The sequence below is a fragment of the Drosophila gunungcola genome (assembly GCF_025200985.1).
Source record: "Drosophila gunungcola strain Sukarami chromosome 2R unlocalized genomic scaffold, Dgunungcola_SK_2 000006F, whole genome shotgun sequence".
NCBI classification, from domain to species: Eukaryota; Metazoa; Arthropoda; class Insecta; order Diptera; family Drosophilidae; genus Drosophila; species Drosophila gunungcola.
Window position 1 is genome coordinate 2,030,741 of NW_026453168.1, and position 19,776 is coordinate 2,050,516.

Consider the following 19,776-nt stretch of genomic DNA (forward strand, 5'->3'; position numbering starts at 1 on the left):
TTAAAGAAATTCAATATGGAAGATTGCAATCCAGTTAGTACCCCTCTTCCAAGCAAACTAAATTATGAGGACTTGCAAGCTGAAGAATCATGTGAAGCACCATGTAGGAATTTAATTGGCTGTTTAATGTACATAATGTTGTGTACACGTCCGGATTTGAGTACATCAATTAGTATCTTAAGCCGGTATACTAATAATAATAACAAAGAATTATGGCAATGTCTTAAACGAGTTTTAAGATACCTAAAAGGAACTGTTGACTTAAAGTTATCGTTCAAAAGGAATCTTAAAGTGGATAATATTCTTATAGGGTATGTCGATTCTGATTGGGCTGGAAATGAGACTGATAGGAGAAGTACTACAGGATATATATTTAAAATGTTTGGAAATTGTTCAATATCCTGGAGTACTATGAAACAAAAATCAGTTGCTGCTTCATCTACCGAAGCCGAATATATGGCCTTATTTGAAGGTGTTAGAGAAGCATTATGGCTAAAGTCATTAATAAATGAAATTAAATTAAAATTAACTGGCCCAATAGATATTTTTGAAGACAACCAAGGTTGTATTAGTATAGCCAATAATCCTACTTGCCACAAGAGATCTAAGCACATAGATATCAAATATCATTTTACCAGGGAACAAATTGAAAACAAACTAATCTGTGTCAAGTATATTTCCACAGATTTCCAATTGGCTGATATTTTAACGAAGCCACTACCAACAGCTAGGTTCACTGCACTGCGAGACCAAATGGGGCTAACTGGACCTTCACCCTGAACCTTTATATGGAGTTTTTGCTAATTTATAATTCACCTTTAAACCAAGCCAAACTGGATCTCTTGGAATATATATATATATTTAATAATAATCAAACCAAAATAATTTCTAGTCTAACCATTACTGTTTATATAAGCGAATCTTGTTAATTTATGTTTTTGAATGATCTGATTGGGTTTTACTGGGTTTCCCCAATTCTTTGCAGCAAATGCTGGATCAGAAAAAAAGAAAGAGTCCCCAGAGAAGAAAAAAAAAAATTATTACAACCATTTGAAAATGCACAAACTCGTCAGAAAATTATCTTTTGTTATTCCTTAAATTGTATCAGTGTAACTTTTGAGGTGGCGTGTTGAGAATACCAAAAGTCACACTTATACATATACACATGGTGTGTGTGTGGGAAGGGGATGAACAATGAAGATCTCAGAGAGAGGCAAAGCCCTCTCCTCTCTTTGTTCTCTCCCTCTCTTTCAAAGAACGTTTTTGTTTCCTTTTGTATGCACATGCGTACCCTTGCCACTTACTTGAAGACAATGAGAGCGTGCGGTTGTGAAATAAAAATTAACTAAAAAGACAATTAAAGTGTTTTACTATTTGGCAAATCGGGCTGGTGTGTTCCTGGAGTTTGTATATACATTAATTATATATATTCAATAAAAACATTAGTTGCAAAAATCCGAAAGCCAAACAGTACAGCACTTCCTATCGCCTTCCAATTACAGCCCATGAAAAGCCGGGAAAATGAGGGTAAAATTCACGCGAAATGGAACAGCCAGCGAGCGGCGAGTCCGTCCATTGTCTTTATCCTGCTGCTTACTGCTGCTCCTCGTCCTGGAGTCCCGGAGACCCTGAGTCCTAGCGTCCGTGAGTCCTTCAAGTGTGCCCATTACAGACGGCAGAAATCATAACAATAAAACTGTGACAGGGCGGAAAGGGCAGGGACGAATGGGGAAAAGCGAAAGGCGGCTGTTGGGCGCTGTTTGGGGACGAAAGCTCCCCTCACTTAATCGATGATGATGAATAATTGATTCGCTGCGATGCGCCCAAGCATGGAAATGAAAATGTCGGTGCATTGCGGGGAGCGGCTTTCTGCTTCTGTTTCTGTTTCTGTTTCTGCTACTGTTTCTGCTTCTGTTTCTGTTTAAGTTTCGGTTTCAGTCCTTCGCTTTTTGCCCGTGTGTGTGCCTGTGCGCGTTGTGTTCTTCTGTGTGTAACGAATGGCAAATTTCAGGAAGCGGAAATGGCAATTGCAAGCGATGGGAAAAGGCGGCAGAAAGACAACGGCTGAGGCAAATGTGAAGTTGTGCGCTAAATGAAATGCCAACACAGCAACACGGCCGTGCAAAGCGGAAATAGCAAATGCGAATGTCGCTGGATTGTTGGACGGTTGGTTGGGCCAAAACGGGGTTTTTTTTTGGGTGGCTTGGGGTGCTGAACGGATGGGCAGACAGGTGCCAAGGTAGACAATTCGCCGGCATTTAAATTTCATTTCATTTTCAATGCTGTTTAAACGCGTCAGGAAGCAAATATAAGGAAATGTATAGCGGTGAGTGATAAACAGGTTCACCCATCAAATGATGGCATAATGTGATTTAATACATACATAAGGTGAAAAATCATAGGTAATTAAATTCCCAATCGGACCTGGGTAATTATGTTAATTAATATATTCTTACACAAGTAATGTTAAGCCGCTATAATAATTTGCATTCTACTAGCAGTCTTTAATTATGACACACACAGGAAAAAAAGGTCATCATATATATGCCTGCCAGAATATTTAAGATGGTTTAATTTCAAACTTATAAACAACTTTCGAAATTCATTTTCTTTTCAATTTTTCAAATTGTCACATTTTCCTTTTAAATTTTCCTCGCCTTTTGCCTTCGAATATTTTTTTATTTTTTTCACACTAATATTCTCAAAGAATTTTTAGTTTTATATAAAACAAACGAAACAATCCTAATATCGAGTGCAATTTAAATTGAAAATAAACTTTATCTCAATGAAAAATGAAGCCAAAAGTGAAAAGCCAATTTAATCATGTTTTGTTATTTTCTCTATCTTTCAGAATTAAGTTTTATTTTCTAGCCAGCCTTTATCACTTGACACGTCGCCATCATTTTGAAGGATTTATTCTTTTCTCTCCGGCTATTTACAAATATAATCGAATAGAATATTTAAATTCTTGGCAGGACGAGAGTCGGCAGAAATTCGCTGGCAAAACTGGACGAATCAAAACCAAATGCAGTGCCTGCGGCTTTTGCGACTGTTGGCTGCCTGTCAGCCTGGCACAAAATTAGATTTAAATATTTTGGCATTTTCCATCAATTTTCATATAATGCGGTCTGCCCTCTCTGCCTTTTTTGCATGAGATGCAGGTCCTGTTGCATGGAGGAATGCTGATAGTGAGTGCGATTCGGCTGTGGCAAGTCATTCCAGTCCACTCCCATTGCCCCACACACACACACACACTCATGCATGGATTGAAAGACAGGCACACAGCCACACATGCTCAATCATTTATGCAGCAATCAGTGCTGACGTCTTTTCCACACGTACGATTACCGGCATAGAGAATCGGGCCCTACTCTCGGTTATGTGGAGCATATTGGGAATCGAAATTGAGTGCGGGTTAACAATGAGGCAGCTGAGATTGCGCCAACTCCTCTTAAACCTCTGTTCATGGTGAATTTCATGAATTTAAATCAATGCGACTGGCGGTTCAAAGATACCTAAAAAGTACGAAAAGTAAGTATGGGCACTATAAATACTTAAGTGTGACAAATAAGAATGACACATTAAGATACTGCTATTAGATTAGCTGACTTATACTCTGCTGATAAAAAATATATAAATTATCCGTAACCTTTTAAATGTTTTGTTGGGTCAATCAAAAATTGTTCGATTATATAAAATGGTTTGTTTTTTTTTAAAACATTAATTTTACACAAATAACTATCCGCTAGATTAAAACTTTATATTTAACCACAAGCTCATAAGCTCGAAAAACTAAAAAATCATTACTGTTCGCATATCCCCGCAGTGCAAAAGCGCACAAAAACCGATTGGATGATTTGAAGGTTGAAATCAAATTAAGTCAAGTGAATAAATTGACTTTTAGTGCATATCAAATTCGCAAAAAGTGCACCCAAATAAAAATGAAATGAAAAAAATGCGTTGAACAAATAATTTGAAAGCGAATCCATAGAAACTCATCGCTTGCTGGCAGCAAAAGCTTATGAAACAGGGCGAAAAAAGCATTGAGATGTGACAAACTAAAAATAATTTAAAAAAAGTAATACTGAAAGCAGAGAATTGAACGCAAAAACACAACCAGAAAGAACAAGTCCTTATAGTCATTAATGGTTATAATTTGTAACTTCAGAAATGAACAAAAAAAAAAGAAAAAGAAAGTAGGCAATGAAAATGTTGTTGTAGGGAAGTAGTATTTAACGTTCGCAAAACTAAAACTTCTCTTGCCCTAAGCCACATTCAATATATTTCTTAAAATATACAGTAAAAATTGAATATTTAAAAAGATGAACAGCGATGATTCAGTCGACTTCACAGAGTTGATTAGTTGCAAGAGCAGGTGCGAGGAACTAGCTCTGCCCAATGTGCAACACATCAAGGATATACGCGAGTTCATGTCCGATCCGGAAAACTTCAACGGCGACATCGATGACTTGACTGAACGACTGACAGCTAAAGCAGAGCAATGTCATAATGTGCTTGAAATCTTAAAGGGCAGGCTGCAAATAAAAACGCTGGCCTTAAAAAAGATTAAGGAGGATATTTTACAATTAAGTTTGGAGGTCAAAAAGCCTAAGGCAGACAATCGATTTGCGATGAATGGCGAGAAAGTAAGAATTCTTTTTCTAGACGAAACGGAGGCTCATGAATACGAGGCACTCGAAGCTCTGGATCGTTACAGTATCAAGATGAGCTCCCTCTTTTCCGAGATTCTAGCTTTGGACAGCGATGTGGACTGCGTCACCTATCTGGAGGGAGTTTCCCGTATCAACATAGACTATGTCAAGGACTGGTATAAAAGTGAGACTCAAGATAAAAATGAAATGGGCGATGGACCCACAACAAACAAGAATAGTTTTGAAGCTCTTTTAGCAAAATTTCTTTTTTAGTTTATTTTATCAATTCATTGTTTTAAGCCATTGCCCCATGAATAAACAAAAATTCAAGTTTACTGTTAAATAAAATGGATTTTTATATGATTTTTAAAAGAATCTTTAAAGAGTTAAGCCTTAAAAATTCTTATTCACTTTTAAATCCTATCCTTGAGAAATCCTCCCCTGAGATTGGATTTTTCCTGCCTCTATCGTGTCCTTCCAACTCCTTTCCGTTTACCTGTCACTGCCAGCCCTCTGTCCGCTTCATCTTCATTCCCCGTCCATGAATAATCCGTGCGACACTTGCGTTTTATGGCTTTGCATAGTTAGGAGCTGTTAAAGGAGGTCCCTGTTCCTGGACAGTGTGCTCAGGCTTCTCCTCTTAGCCAGCGTTTAGCTGGACCTGGGGAGCGAAATCTGTAACTGCACAGAGAGAAAAGATTATTTTATAGGCAGTTCGAGTGATTCTTGGGGAAAATTATCTTATCTGGCAAGTGATTAAAAGTAATAAGAAACTAATTTTAATCAATCTATTTTAAAAATCTATTGTCATTCATGCCCTATATATTGCTTAAAATATTTAAACGATAAAGAATTAAGTCAGTAGTTCATTATGTTACCTTGCTGTGGATATATGTGCAGCTAAACTTTATTATTTGCTTTCCTTTAACAAAATTTATACTGGATCTTATGCTTTTACGTTCTAATATATTTTACACTTTAAAGTATAAATTCTTATGTTTATGACCGAAATTCAATACTTTTCTCTATGTGCCCAGCAAGTTGGCCAACGGAGCAGGAAGCCAACAACAGGTTGCGTGCCAGTGCAGTTTTTCATTGTGCAATGTCGGCGCTGATAGCGAGTGTAATTATTATGCTGGACTGCGGGTATGTATACTCCAGCTGGGGGGAAGGTGGTTTTGGGAAAGGAAGAATGGTTTTATTTCTGGTCCTGGACACTCTTACTTGTTTCCCTCTCTTTCTGCTGTTGCTATTGCTGTTGCCATCCACTTTCAGACGCATAAACGCCGCTAGTTATGCAATAAATAAAATGCAATTGTTGCGCCAGAATGGCTAAAAACTAGTTTGGGAGTTTGGTGGGGTGGCTTTTTGGCTCCGGACTTTGCCGCCATGTTTGTGAACAACTGCAAGATGGCGCCCCGCATCCGTTATAACCGAACATCCAATCCAGTGAACACTTTCGCTGCTTTTGTTGTTGGGCGTCTGCTACACTTCCGTTTGGAAAAGTTGTCGCGTTGGCTGCAGGGTTGGGGGGGAGTCCTTGTGTCTGGCTGCTGCTTTAACTTGACAAAATATCGCATTTAAGGACTGGCGAAATTTACGCTTGTCAAACAGCAGCATCAACACAAAAGGTCAAGGGGTGGCATAAATAATGCAACGAGCAACGAAAACGACAAAGTTGCGGACTTGAGCTAACTGTCTGCTGGCCAGCACTCACTTGGCCTGCATAGAAATTGCAGTTTACGGTTGCTAATTGAGTGTTCCGAGTCTGTGCAGGTGGCCTAATGTAGGTAATTAGTGCGGGCAACTTTGCCAAAAAGATTCCGGCACAAAGTTGCCACCGACGGGCTTTTGCCAATTGCATAAGTTGTCGGCGTGGGCGAAAATGTACGTAAGATTGGATAAAAAAGGTTTTAATTTAGAATATCTTTGGCAAGCTTAAATCATGTTAAATAATTCCTTAAGGAGGCTTAATGTAATTAAATATTTAAATCAATAAACCTGCAAACAAATATTACAAGTAAAGACTCTTTATATTGACACTAAAATAGACATAGTTAAACGCACTGTTGTGGTCAATTGTAAATGTCAAAGGGTATTTAGGGCAATCTGGAATATTCTGAATATGGGATAACTCTCAAGGCAACTAACATAAAAGCCTATACAAAGATATGCACTCTAAGCTAACTGAAATTTCATGTACGTGCGCTGCATCTATTGAGTTTAAACTCGATTAAGGCTACGCACCAGCACACCGGTATAATGCAGATGTTGGGGGAATATAGCTGTCCAGTTTATGGTCAATTTGAGAGCTGTCCGAGAGCTTCTATCGGCAGGACTCTACGCTCCAGGACATGTGGCTGGGCGCTTTTGTCTGGCCAACGTGGACAACTTGCCACATGTGGCAAATTAACTTAAAATTAAGCAATTAATTTAATTAGGGCACGGCGTGTGCACAGTGCGGCCCCAAAGATTTGCCGCTCATGCAACAGTTGCAATTAAGCAGCCTTTGCACACAGATGCCTCCGCACAAACACAAACAAAAACGCAATCACGGTCACACAAACACACTCTTACTCAGGGAAAACAATGCTGTTTCAGCTGCAATTGCATTTTAAGCGCATGCGGAAATTACAAACTCAAATTGATAAAGCCAAACCTGTGCACATGTTGCTGGTGTGGCACATGCAGCAATAAAAACCGGGCTATACAAAGTGAAAAATTGGCTTACGCCTGGGACTCGGCAATGCCAAAGAAATTCGAGTGCCAGCACATATACCATTCGAATGCAATTCGTTTCTCCATTAAGCAATTAAATGCAATTCATCAACTGACATTCGCAATTCACACAAAAAAAATACAACGTATTAATAAGGGATGCGTATAAAAACTTATATAAATTAAAATTCGTACTGACAGCCAACATTGAAAGGGTTTTAAAGTCAAACGGAAATTGCTTTCAATTAAGTGCAAATTTAAATTTAACTGCTTTCCAGTAAAAGTTTCAAGGTGTACTTCAGTGCGGCGGTATTTTGTGGAATATCATTGCCAGCTGATGGCGGAGGTAATTTAATAAATTTTGCCTCTAAATAAAGTTTTCAAATACTGTTGGCGATAACACAATTAATTTGGTGCATAATTACTACTTAAGCTCTATGACCACTAACTTTATTTTCAATTTGTTTGCTATGTTTAAAAAGTTAAATTGGCATAATTTGTAAATACAATAATTTTAGATTATACAAATTAATAAAAAATTTTATTTTATTTTTTTTGCAGATCTAACGATAAATACCTCTCACTAATTTTGGTAAAATACAATTTTAAATCAGCCGATTTAATAAAATATTTAATTAAAATAAGTAAACTCTTGTTAATAAATTTGTTTTCAGTCAATGTATTTCACGCTTATGGCTAAGATCCAATTAGAGGCACTTAAACTCCATTTCTCAGTAAACTATATCGTTAATGTAATATGGTCAAGTCATCAAGCACTTTCTGCTCCATTAGCCGCTGCCAAAAAAGGGAAATTCATCCCCATCAGCATGCTGTACAGCTTTCTGCTATCAAAGAGAATGGAACAAAAAAATGTCGAAAAGTGTTAGACGATTGGTAAGCGGATTAGTGGTGATTCTATTTATTTTTGCTTACTAGATCGAGTCGGAGCACTTGCCCTGGGCATCGCGCACCTGATGATTTCGGCAGCGGGCGGGTTTCTTCGTTGCCGGCATCGAAGATCGTTGAACCTTCACCTTGAAAATGGGCGAGTTGTGACCTTTGGGCGGCGTATACTCAATGCTTTCGGGCAAAGTGGGCGGGGTAATTGCAGCAGCGGCAGCTGCAGCCATAATGGGTACATCCTTGGATCTGGCATGAGATGAGGATGATGCAGTGGCTTGGCTGTGCCACCGATCGGCGTCTCTACGATCATCAGATTGTTAAGCCTGGATCTGGGCTTTCGATAAACTGGCCGCGATGTCAGCCAAAAGATTGGAGCTAAAGCTGGTATTTAGGTTTGCATCGCTAGCGGTGGATATGACTGCAGATGGAGATGCAGATGCAGATGCAGTGGAGCTAGCCACTGGGGAAACTGTGGTGACTGTGCTCTCTGGCGGTGCTGCCACCGATGTGGTGCTCGTTGTGGTGCTTGCCTCTGTGGTTAACTTGATCGGCTTGACGGTCAACGCACTGTCATCGTAGTAGTAATCCTCCTCATCGTTATATGTCTCCTAATTGAGAGATCCAAGGTTATTTTTAGCTTGCTGGCAACTCGTTAGCCTAAGCTGCATTTCGGTTAACTGGTTTGTGGGTCCACACACTTACCTCAGCCAGTCCATTCTGGCCCACCTCGATGATGGCCACATCCTTGATGCTCACATGGATGTTGAATCTGCCCGTCTGCCGCTGATCGAAGACAACTCGCCCTGAATCGGGCACCTCGCTGGTTGCCGGCGTTTCAGCCTCGTCGATGGGCAGCGTTTGGACCAGGCCAAAAGCTAGCAGTGTGAGCGATACGAGCAGCATGTTCAAATTGAAACCAGTTCTAGGAAGGGCTCGAAAATAATCTTTGCTTCCAACACGAGTGTTCTTCTTGGAGGTGCGATCACAACTGCGTTGATCGTTGGGTTCGAAGGCCCTACTTAAAGGCACAAATAAGCTGGCCAACACTGTGGAAAATTCTTTTTAAGCCTACTACAACTATCACAATTTTATTATAAAACGGGCTACGCAACTCAAAATTATTCATCAGAAAATAATATTTCCACATGTAATATAATTGAAATTGTAATTGTAATGTAATTGTACATTATAAAGAAATTACGAAATCAAACTTAAATTGAAAAACAAACAAACAATTTGCAATTCCAATTAATCTTTTATTAAGAGAAAATATTTTAACTTAGTGCCTAGTTTGACCTCAAACTTTTTCCAATTTTGTCTCTCTTCCTAGCCCATGACACAAAGAATGTTTTTTTATATTTTTTAATATTGAAGCTTGTTTATGATGGCAAAATCGATTTTCCTGCTTTCAAATTCAAATTTTCAACTGAGCACCGATTAAGCTGCATTCAAATACTCCCAAGCACATTTAAGCGGGACCATATGTAGTCCGATACATATACATAAATATATGTCCACAGTGTTTACTCTCTACTAGGCAAACACAAACGCCACCTTTGAGGTGCTAAAGAGTTGCTTAGAAGAGCTAGAATGCCAGCAGGAAACGAAGTGGCTAATACCAAGTGCATATAATCATAAAGGTAAACAGATGGACATACGAGCAAATAGTCAGACAGTCCAGTTGAGTTTATGTGGGTGAGTGACGTGGGAATAGCTTCAAAATGTTTAAGAATATTCAACTATTTAAATGGGAATAAAGTGCTGCCTATACATGTTCGTTAGAGAGCTATCCTCAACGTAGATAAATGATCAAAACTGAGATTTATGTTCCCCAATTTATTTCCCTAAACCCCAACCAAATCATAATTTAAGGTTGAACAGGCCCACACACTCCAAGTTCATCGAAAAGTCATTAATTAATCGATACCTGGGATCCATCTAGTTCTACCGTTCCAATTAGTTACCATTGAGCAATTAGGAGGTCAGTTTCTTGTGCGCGGCCAATCAACGCTCCAGCTCCATTTCCATAACACCTAACCACTAATTATGCAATTATGCAAGCCAGTTCCAGGGAAATCATATGCCAAGACCACTTCTCGACTATCATGGTCCCTCATTTGTATGCAACGTCATGCAGAGTGCAAAATCAGCATTTCTCATTAGATGAAATTCTCAGAACCCAAAAACGATAAAAAAATGGTAGCCTCAAAAAAATTAGATTAATTTGAAATGAAATTTTATCCAGCTGGCAGCCGCTTTCCACTTTCCTTCGGGGCTAGCCGGCATTTGTAATTAGTTTTTAGCGGATTCTGGGCCGCAAACATTTCCAGGTTTAATGCATGGCTGGCAAGCCTTGAGAAAACTTTTTCGTCTTTTCGGTCAGACCTCTGTCAAGCTCAGCTACAAACAAACAAAAAAAACACGCAAAAGGGTAGAAAGGAGCTGGACGCATAAGAAGTGTATAAATTACACTTCATCATGAATTTATTATCAGTGCTGCAGCAGCTGCATCTGGAGCTGCCACGAATGCACCACTGCAGCACGCTGGCTCAGCACAAGATGTGCTCCTTTCCTTCTCACCTGCACACAAACTCACTCACAACATGAGGGGAACAAATTTCGAAAACCGAAGCCTTGAATACCCTTTTAGGTCAATGATTAGTTTAGCAATTTTAAGATACATATGATAACTCATTAGACATACAATCTCAAGTTTTCTATAAACTAAAATTTAAGAACTTGGGAATCAATGATTAAATCAATCAATTCTTTCGATTATCATTTTCATTTATAAATATACTGTTAGGACCTATTTTTTGTAAAGATTTTTATAATTTTCTCTATCTAAGAACTTATAATTCCCAACTTGAAATTCCGGACGGTAACGTGAATTTTTAACAATCTATAAACATACAAAAATTTTTAAAAATCCACTTTGCTTTTTTTAAAAGTTGTTTATATGTTAGGCTAAAATAAAAATATATATAACACATTTATTATTAGTATAATTAAATTCAAGATGCGTTTTATTTCCATTGGATTTAATTCAAATATATGTAAAAATTAGCATGCTTCTAATTATTATTCAGATTGAAAACAATTTTCATTTTTTCAAAAACGTTTTAAATTTGATAATAGCTAACATACGCTTTAGAAAGAGTATGAATGGAGTGCTAAACACGCAGCCCTGGCAACAACAGCATTGGTGGGATGTTGACCAGAGCATGCATTTTTCGCGCCAGCCAACTTGAAATTGTGTAAACTCAGCGGAAAAATATTAATTCTAATTTCCAAAGCCATCCCAGACCAAGGACTTTCGCCTTTGCCTTAATAAATGCTTGCCATTTAGTGGCACCTTTAATTCTGCACTTTACGGGAGACGGAAGAAACTGTTCCGTGTTATTTTCACTTTTTTCTCCTTTTTACCGTCGTTACACGACCATTTGGAGCTTTCATCAATTAGCTCCTTGAAAGCAGAAAAGAAAGGAAGCAAACGTTGAGTAGCTTTTAGTGTCGAGAAATCCAGGCCAAAGGCTTATGCGAAAAACTTCTGCCTTACGTACTTTTCGGCAAAAACGCTTTCGTAAATAATTGTCAGTCTTAAAGGGCCCAGTTTGGCAAATCGGATTCTCAAGTGGATGAGTGAAATGGACTGTCAAATGCAAAAACAGCAGATGTTCATTAGCCAAGATGCAAATTTCACACTTTCCTTAATAATGCCACTTTTAAGGAACTCAAAATAATTGACCTGCATTTGGTAGACACCTTGAGGTGTTGATTCGTGCTTAATAAATTCACAACAATTTATTGCCATAAGGGAAAGCCCCAGATCAATGTTTGAGTAGAATAAATAAATAAAGATTAGCAAGGCAGGGGTTTTTATGAATTATAAAGATCATTTCATAGGGGAAATTTGTTGGCATTACACATATATTAACTGTACAAGTAACAACTAAATAACCCGCATATTGTTCAAATGTTTGGGACACAAACTCGTTTTGTCGTGAAAAGGGCTGTTGATTTCAACTTTTTAACGTGTGTCCAACCCCATTAATATAAATCAGGCTTTTGTACATTCATATTTTATATCTTTACTTAGGAAATAAATTACCCAATTTCTGAAGATGGTTTTATGTTGCTTATTTTAAGAAAGGTATTCATTGAGAAAGGAGCCATAAATTGTATTTTGATTTTATCTACCTTTTATTAAATGTGTAAAATAATGTCAGAGTAATTTGATGCTAGATGGCAAAAGGAATTCATAATTTTAAATAAAGGTGTAAGCCAAAGAAAAATCGATTTTTAATCGCATTATTTGCAATGACGTGAAAATTATATAATTATCTCAGCTTCCATTTTCTCATGCAAACAAGTGATTGTCAATGTCAAAGGTTAAACATTGCCTGTCAGCAAGCATAGAAAATGTTTTGATTAATGTTCCGATATATCCAGAGCTCAAATATGAAGGCCAACAATAAATAGGTCTATACAATGTTGTCAACGTGTTTGTGTATATGCACTTTGGTTTTAAATTGCCGGCAAGCGATTCAACCCAACCAGGTGGTGAAAAAAAATTAATTCGATAATTAAACACAGTGCGTTCATCGTTTTAATCTCTGCGAACATTTTGCATATTAATCACTTAATTAGGTTAACATTATTAAAAAAAACACGCCAGTCTCTCTGCCGGTTTTGTGCCCGAATTTATCAGGTAAACACACGAGGACAAGCACACACATGTGTGTGTGTGACTTTATTTTATGTGACGCAGGTGTTCAAAATGGTGGGCTCAAAGGCTCATTTAAGCTCCCTTTGTATGTATGTGCGTTCATTAGGCCAACTATACACGAAGCCACCTAGTGGGCCCTCGGTGTACTTCCGTCAAGGTTTTCACACAGAAAAAAATATATCGTTGCTACAAAAAAATATAACAAATTTATACAAATTGTTGTAATTCTTTATTATAGTGTAAATTAATTGAAAGAAAAATAGTCTAGGAATTAAAATAAAAGTATCTTGCTTTCCAAACCAAATCTTTTATGACTAAAACGAAATTCAAAAATGTAATAACAAATTTGAGTTCTTGGAAAATATTGTCGTTTTAATCAGTAGTGATATTTTCCCCTGTGTACATGCCAGGAATGCCACCGATTAGATATGGAGAAATTCACACGACAGACAAATAAACGCGGACTGCAGCCGCGAAGGAATGTGTGTGTATCCTTATCACAAAGCACATAAATAATATTTATTGTTCTTTATGGGGCAGCTCCAAGGGCCGCGAAGATGCCAACCCCAGTGTCTAGTGTCAGTTGGGAAACATTCAAGTGTTTCAAATATTTTTTAACAGCTTTCCCCAGACACTCGCACACACACGCCCCTGGAAAATGTCTTCATTGCGCTTTAATGAAATGCGTGGGGTAAAACTGGGGATTTGACAGCGGGTTGGGGGTTCCGCGTTTGCTCTTCTTATTTGCACTTTAAATTGCGCACAAAAGTATGCTCCCAGCCTTCATAATAAACACAATTTATGTGCCGCCTACCTTTTCGTTCCCTTTTTCTCAAACATTTCTCTGTCAGAACTTTGCGATTAAGTAATTCCAAAAGTTGTTTGTAAAAAATTACTCAAGTCCACGGAATGTGTTTGCTAGTAATATTTTAAATTGAGCGACACTGCCATCTGATATTAATAATATTTTTTTTTCGGGCCATGAGCCCTGTGTCTCCGACGAAACTTTCGGCAGATTTGCCCTGAAGTAAGGTTCATCTCCCGCCGCAAAGAGACATCAATCAACTTGAGCATCAATCATCGTGAGGTTCAGTTAGCAGAAGGTGAGTGGCGAATGCCGAGGAGATGGTAGCCAGGATTGCAAGGTGACAACAGAGCAAATTATATTTGGATGGGATAATTGTTCAACGGGTGAGTAAATAAATAGGCATTGTAAAATGATTTTGGTCACTTAAACTTTAAATTCTGTGTCTAATAGCTTCGCGGGTTTCACAGCAGTCCCTACAACCATTTAATATATATTTAGTAATTTAATTTACGTATTTATTAGTTTATTTTCTTATTACTTTTTATTTTCTTAAGGACAAGAGCCAAATATATGTTACTTTTTATTTTCTTAAAGACAAGAGCCAAATAAATGCAGCAACAGACGTCAATATAATTTTTTACTCTTTAAGCAATGGGGTTGAAAACACCCTTCATATTCTGCCAGCTCATTCGAGTGTTGTGGCTTATAATTGCGGCTTAAAACTAAAGGACCTCTACCCCTTTCAGAATTGATGACTTGCCACATTCGTGCTACAGAAAGCTTTAACTTTTAGATTTCTGCTTAGATTACAACAAAAATCTACAAGGGTGCAAACTTTTCAAGCGACCCAATGTTTCGATCGACTTCAGTCTTACAAAATGTTCGGTGGATTGCATTTCGTTTGCGGGCTTTGGCTCCTTCGTGGGGTCTGGGGCATGCCGAACTATGGAGTCTTTGGTGGAAGTTATGAATCGGAGTTCATACATAATCTGACCAGACAAATGATCGCCAACAATCGAATCGAATCAATGGCCACCTTTGGAGTGAATCGTGAATTGCAGCGGATTCGGTTTGTTGTGGCAAAATCTATTGAACAGTCGTTAACGGAAGAGTTCCAATTACCAATCGTTGTTTGGGGACTGAGACGCAATGTCACTCTGCGTCATTTGCTAGGCTACAAAACTTTAATCTGTGTTAGCATTACCAGTGCACTGCCCGACGAAGAGCCCATTTTTGATGTCCTAGTCGATGGATTAGTTGGCTTGCACTACGTTCCCATGCTCTTTATATACAAGCGATTGGGAAACAAAAGCCCAACCCAGATGCAGTTAAACATATTTTTCGCCTGGTGCTGGCAGCACAGGTTCACCAATGTCTTTATCACCTTCCAGCTATTTATTTATAAGGAACCTTCTGGAAACTTTAGTACCAATTGGCACAACCAACTGTATACCTATACACCGTTTCCCAAGCTCACGGTTCGGAATCTGACCGAGACGGGTTATCAAAACGTGGACATATTGATGGATCTAAGGGGCTATGAGTTTCGTGTGCCATTCTTTCAGGATCCCCTCAATGTGTTCAATGTATGAAATCTTTTTAAATTGTAACTATCATTATAAAAGCAATTAAACAAAACTTAAAACCAAACAAAAAGAAACCAACATTGAATATTAATATTTTTAAATAATTAACAAAACGTAAATAAATATCTCGACGATGGCTAAAAATGATTGACTTTTCACCTTTAATAACAAACGATTCTGATATAAAATTGTATGTATAAATATATAAAAAATACTAAGATATTGTTTTTATTCTCGGGCTTATAAACTTTTATAATTAAGCAGAGAGCCGAATAAGAAATCAAACCGATTTGTGTATACAAAAACTAAAGCTATAATTTCGTAGACATTTTTAATATTTAGTTTTTTTCTATTTACCGCTAAGCTTACGGGCATTAAACACATTCCTAACAATTTGCATAACTTAAAATACTCATTACCACGACCTTTTTCATTATGATGGCCTTTTCAAACAGTTTAAATAGAAAACAGCTCTTACTCGCACAAAATTAGGATTATATTTTTATAGGAAAGACAATTGTAAATACACTTAATTATTATTCAAAAAAAAATTTTTTTTAGCTTCCAAACGGATGTCTGTCTGGGGCCGTGGGCCGCCTGATGGCCGCCTTCGTGCACCACAGAAAAGGGCGACTCCGCCTGGAGCGTGTGGCCCATGTGGATAGGTACAATTACCCGGAGCACCTGATGCTGGCCGCTGCCCGCGGAGAGGTCGAGATGGGCGTTCATCCGTACTCTCCAATGCAGCCGGGCTCCTCGCTGACGTCCGGTAGTTTTCCGGTGGGTACCACCAAAACCTGTATTTTAGTGCCATGGCAGCGGGAATCGCCTGCAGTCCGATATATGCGGATGGTTGCCCGTGTAAATTTTCCATTTTTCCTGATACTCCTCCTGGCTATGACCTTTTGCTGGAAGCTGGTGTGTGGACAGGGACAAAGGGGCATTCAGCTAACCCTGGTGGCCTTCTTTCAGCAATCGCTGCCGGGCATAGAATTCCTGCGGCTCGCGGAGGCGTACAAGTTAATCCATGTGGCCATTGTCCTTGGCTCCTTCATTCTGTGGTCAATGCGCACAGCAAATCTGTCATCGGTCTTTACCTCGCAGGTGGGTCAAAAACAATATGCTGATACTGAAACCAGAAAAAAAGGGTTTGTCAACTATTTATCTAACATCTCAAATACAATATAATACAAAATTCATATATTCTAGATGCCTGGGTCACAGATCGACACGGACAGGGATTTTCTGGCTACGCCATTACGTCTTATGTTGACGGAAACGGAGGTGGAAATGTATTTCACCGCCGGACGTCTGCCTTCGGCGCTGAAGCCACGCCTTCTGGTGGTCAACAGTACGACGCTGATGGAGCATCTGGGCAGCTTGAATACCAGCTACGCCTACTGCACCACCGCGGAGCACTGGAATGTGGTTAAGCTGCAGCAGCGGCAAATGTATCGGCCATTATTTCGACTTGCATCGAAGATGTGCACACCCCAACAAATACTGCGATTTCCTATCCAAAGGAATTCGCCCTTCGCGGGGAACTTCTACAGCTTTGGCATTTTTTGGCAGGAGTTTGGATTCTGGGCTTTTTGGTGGAGGCAGAGCAATCGGGAGGCGATTAGCACGGGCCTCGTTGTTCACCTGACGGACGACTATCAGCCGGTTCAGAGTCTGTCTCTGGGGGATATTAAGATGCTGACAAAACTATACACTCTTTGCTTGATAGGGTCCACCCTATGCCTTCTAGTCGAAATTGGTTGGAATTATTATAGAAACAACAGGGCTGAAAACTAAACTTATGTGAATATGTAGGAAAATATTAAACGTTTTGTTTCATTAGCCATTACATTTTCGAAATATTTATGTAGCACTCAATAAAAAGTATTAAAGGCCAATGTTTTATCCAAATCCTTTTCAAATATTTAAACAGTTATCAGAAATAAATAAAACAATTAAAAATAAACATTTGTATCAGTAATAACAATAAGTAAAAGTGAGTAAGTTTTAAATTAAACAAACGGTTTGACTTACCAATTATTATTTACCTAGTTATTATTTTACCTAGTTGTATGAACTCAGAGACTCTATATTCGCCTCAACTCTGCCTCAGGGGCGGAACATCCATGTTTGAGCGCAACTCATTCGGCTTAACTTTTGTCTGGAGAACTTTACCAAGCAAATCAAAGTAAGGAACGGAGAGTCGATGGGCAATTGGAAACATATCGACGACTGGGTAAATAGAAAATTCAATTTGAAACGATTGCTTACTAGATAACGAAAGCCTGCCTGCCCTCTTGCCTTCCTGCCAGTCTTTCTGTTGTGCACTTTTGGGCCAGCCTTCAGCAGAACTTTCCACAGGCAATCCGCATGGCATACGCTCCTCGTCCCCATTTCCATTCCCATCATGTCAGCTCAGCACTAACCCCCCCCCCAGTTCTCTTCCAAACCTTGCCCAATTCCCGCCCATGGCTCCTGCCCACTCAGCAAGTTGGCCACAAACAAACTTCCTGTATCGATGGTAGCACACACGTAGCGTTATCGCCCAGCCCCCGGGCCAATATCTAAGTGAAAACACAGATCAACAGTACGACAATCAGCAGAGAAACAGGCCCAGACCCCATAGACTCACATCCGCAGACAGGAACACATATTCCCATTCCCACTTCCACATCCACATCCACATCTAGTGCTTTTCCAATCCAAAAACTCGCACCTGCAACGTAGGCAACATGAGACAAAGCAAAGGTAAAGGCAAGACAAGGCCGAAGGGCCCAAGGCATCTGCACCGGGGGAAACAAATGTAGATGTCCAGATCAGGGTTACATTTGGTTTTAATTTTAATGTGTCTTACACAAAAGTTCACAGTAAAACCAATTAGCGAACATTAAAACATGGAGTTGCTTCACTGCAAGATTCCGGACCATTTGCCTAAAAAAGTTCAATCGTTACCTAATAACAAAATATTGATTTACTTACATAAAACTCATTGACTTGATTGAAATTTGTATAAAAACCACAAATTATAATGTGATTGTATGTATAATAAGGCTCTAAAGATTAACCTTTTGATTTACAGGCCCATTTTTGTTAAACGATGAAAAGCTATATTGAAATTACAAAAATGTAAGCATGTTGATTTAAGCTTAAAATAAAATCTAGGCAAAAGGTCAAACTAATATTTAAACAGATTTTTTAATTCCTTATGATTGTTAAAGCAAATAATTTCACTTTTTTCATACCATTTCTTGTTAACAAGTTTACCAAAACAAAATTGTACCAGATGGTTTTCTTCCAAGTGTGTTCTCCATTCTCCCCCACAAAATGGCAGTCAGGTTACAAATTGTATGCTCCAGCTCCTCGCAGCTTGTTCCCTCCCTCAAATTGTACCTCCCCGCTATCTTGGAGGACTTTGATTGGTTGAAGGCGTCTTGCCCTTCCCTTATTTTTGCTCGTATTACGGGCCAGTTGCATTTCTTGGATTGCATTTAAGCAACATTTATGCATTTTTAATGTGACAGCTGAAATGATGAGACGGCTGACTGCCAAGAATTCCCATACCCCCCACAGTTTCTTTGTGCTGACAGCGTGTGTGTAGACTTGTGCATCCGCCCCGTGACCCCCACCCTTTGACCCCATGGCTTATGCATTTTGCAGTGTCAAGAAAGTTTCACTCTCGTTTCACTGAGGCCAAGTCCGACAATTCCAGTAAATCATTAGATAATGTGCCTGGGATTTGCCTGGGTTCAGCACATCATGCATGATATATTGGATGGATCATACATATTTTAGGATAGGAAAATGGATAGATACAAAAAAAACTTTTAAAATATATATAGTTGAGAATTGCAACTATTAACTGATCGCCATTGCCAGCAAATTTGTAATCAAATAAATTAAATGTTGGTAGTATTGATCTCATCTTTATCAAATTTTTAACCAAAATTTGTAAAATAAAAAAAAGGAACAGCTACAAGAAACGAGTTATTGAACAACTCAGTGATTGATAAATGTTATATTGTTGTATATGATTGGATGCTATGCCGTGTTCTGTCATCAGTGCATCAAGTTAATTTTTAAATTTAATTAAACGCCAAGTAAAAATTTGAAATATTCTGACCAGGCAGGCAACAGCTGCTTCGGTAGGATTGGATTACCGTAAACTGGCAGCCACCACCACTCCATCCAGCACCATTAATAGGCCACTTTGGGCCACATCCAAATGAGGGCCTGACCACAATTGACTGCCAACTAGGCGCGTGCATAATCATTGCAATTTTGTATGATTTCCAGCCTTGCCCCCTTTTAACCGCATCGCCCCCGCAACACAATCGCCCTACTTGAATGGCAAATGGCACGCGGCGACCGCAAAAAGCAACG

At 38.8% G+C, this 19,776-nt stretch overlaps 3 protein-coding genes across 3 annotated transcripts; 2 read left to right on the plus strand and 1 right to left on the minus strand.

Annotated features, from left to right (window-relative positions):
* The first annotated feature begins 4,227 nt into the window (after positions 1-4,227).
* LOC128254773 (uncharacterized) lies at positions 4,228-4,955 on the plus strand. Its single transcript, XM_052984069.1, has one exon. The coding sequence runs from the start codon at positions 4,323-4,325 to the stop codon at positions 4,923-4,925; it is 603 nt and encodes a 200-aa protein (XP_052840029.1). The 5' UTR covers positions 4,228-4,322; the 3' UTR covers positions 4,926-4,955.
* A 3,033-nt stretch (positions 4,956-7,988) lies between these two features.
* LOC128254707 (uncharacterized) lies at positions 7,989-9,250 on the minus strand. The gene is given in 5 exon segments (XM_052983955.1): positions 7,989-8,215; positions 8,304-8,530; positions 8,533-8,617; positions 8,619-8,881; positions 8,976-9,250. Coding segments are annotated over 5 exon segments (852 nt in total). The 5' UTR covers positions 9,177-9,250; the 3' UTR covers positions 7,989-8,139.
* Positions 9,251-14,745: 5,495 nt separating this feature from the next.
* Positions 14,746-17,146, plus strand: LOC128254968 (uncharacterized). The gene is made up of 5 exons (XM_052984363.1): positions 14,746-15,396; positions 15,958-16,500; positions 16,606-16,847; positions 16,920-17,061; positions 17,126-17,146. Exons 1-5 carry the CDS (start codon positions 14,746-14,748, stop codon positions 17,144-17,146), a joined length of 1,599 nt encoding a protein of 532 aa, XP_052840323.1.
* Positions 17,147-19,776: the final 2,630 nt, after the last annotated feature.

Excerpts from the sequence above, each read along its gene's own strand:
- LOC128254773 (XM_052984069.1), top strand. The coding sequence starts at position 4,323 with ATGAACAGCGATGATTCAGTCGACTTCACAGAGTTGATTAGTTGCAAG.
- LOC128254968 (XM_052984363.1), top strand. The coding sequence starts at position 14,746 with ATGCCGAACTATGGAGTCTTTGGTGGAAGTTATGAATCGGAGTTCATA. Across the intron at positions 15,397-15,957 it reads ATCCCCTCAATGTGTTCAAT|CTTCCAAACGGATGTCTGTC; the intron begins GTATGAAATCTT and ends AATTTTTTTTAG. Across the intron at positions 17,062-17,125 it reads TGACGGACGACTATCAGCCG|GGTCCACCCTATGCCTTCTA; the intron begins GTTCAGAGTCTG and ends TTTGCTTGATAG.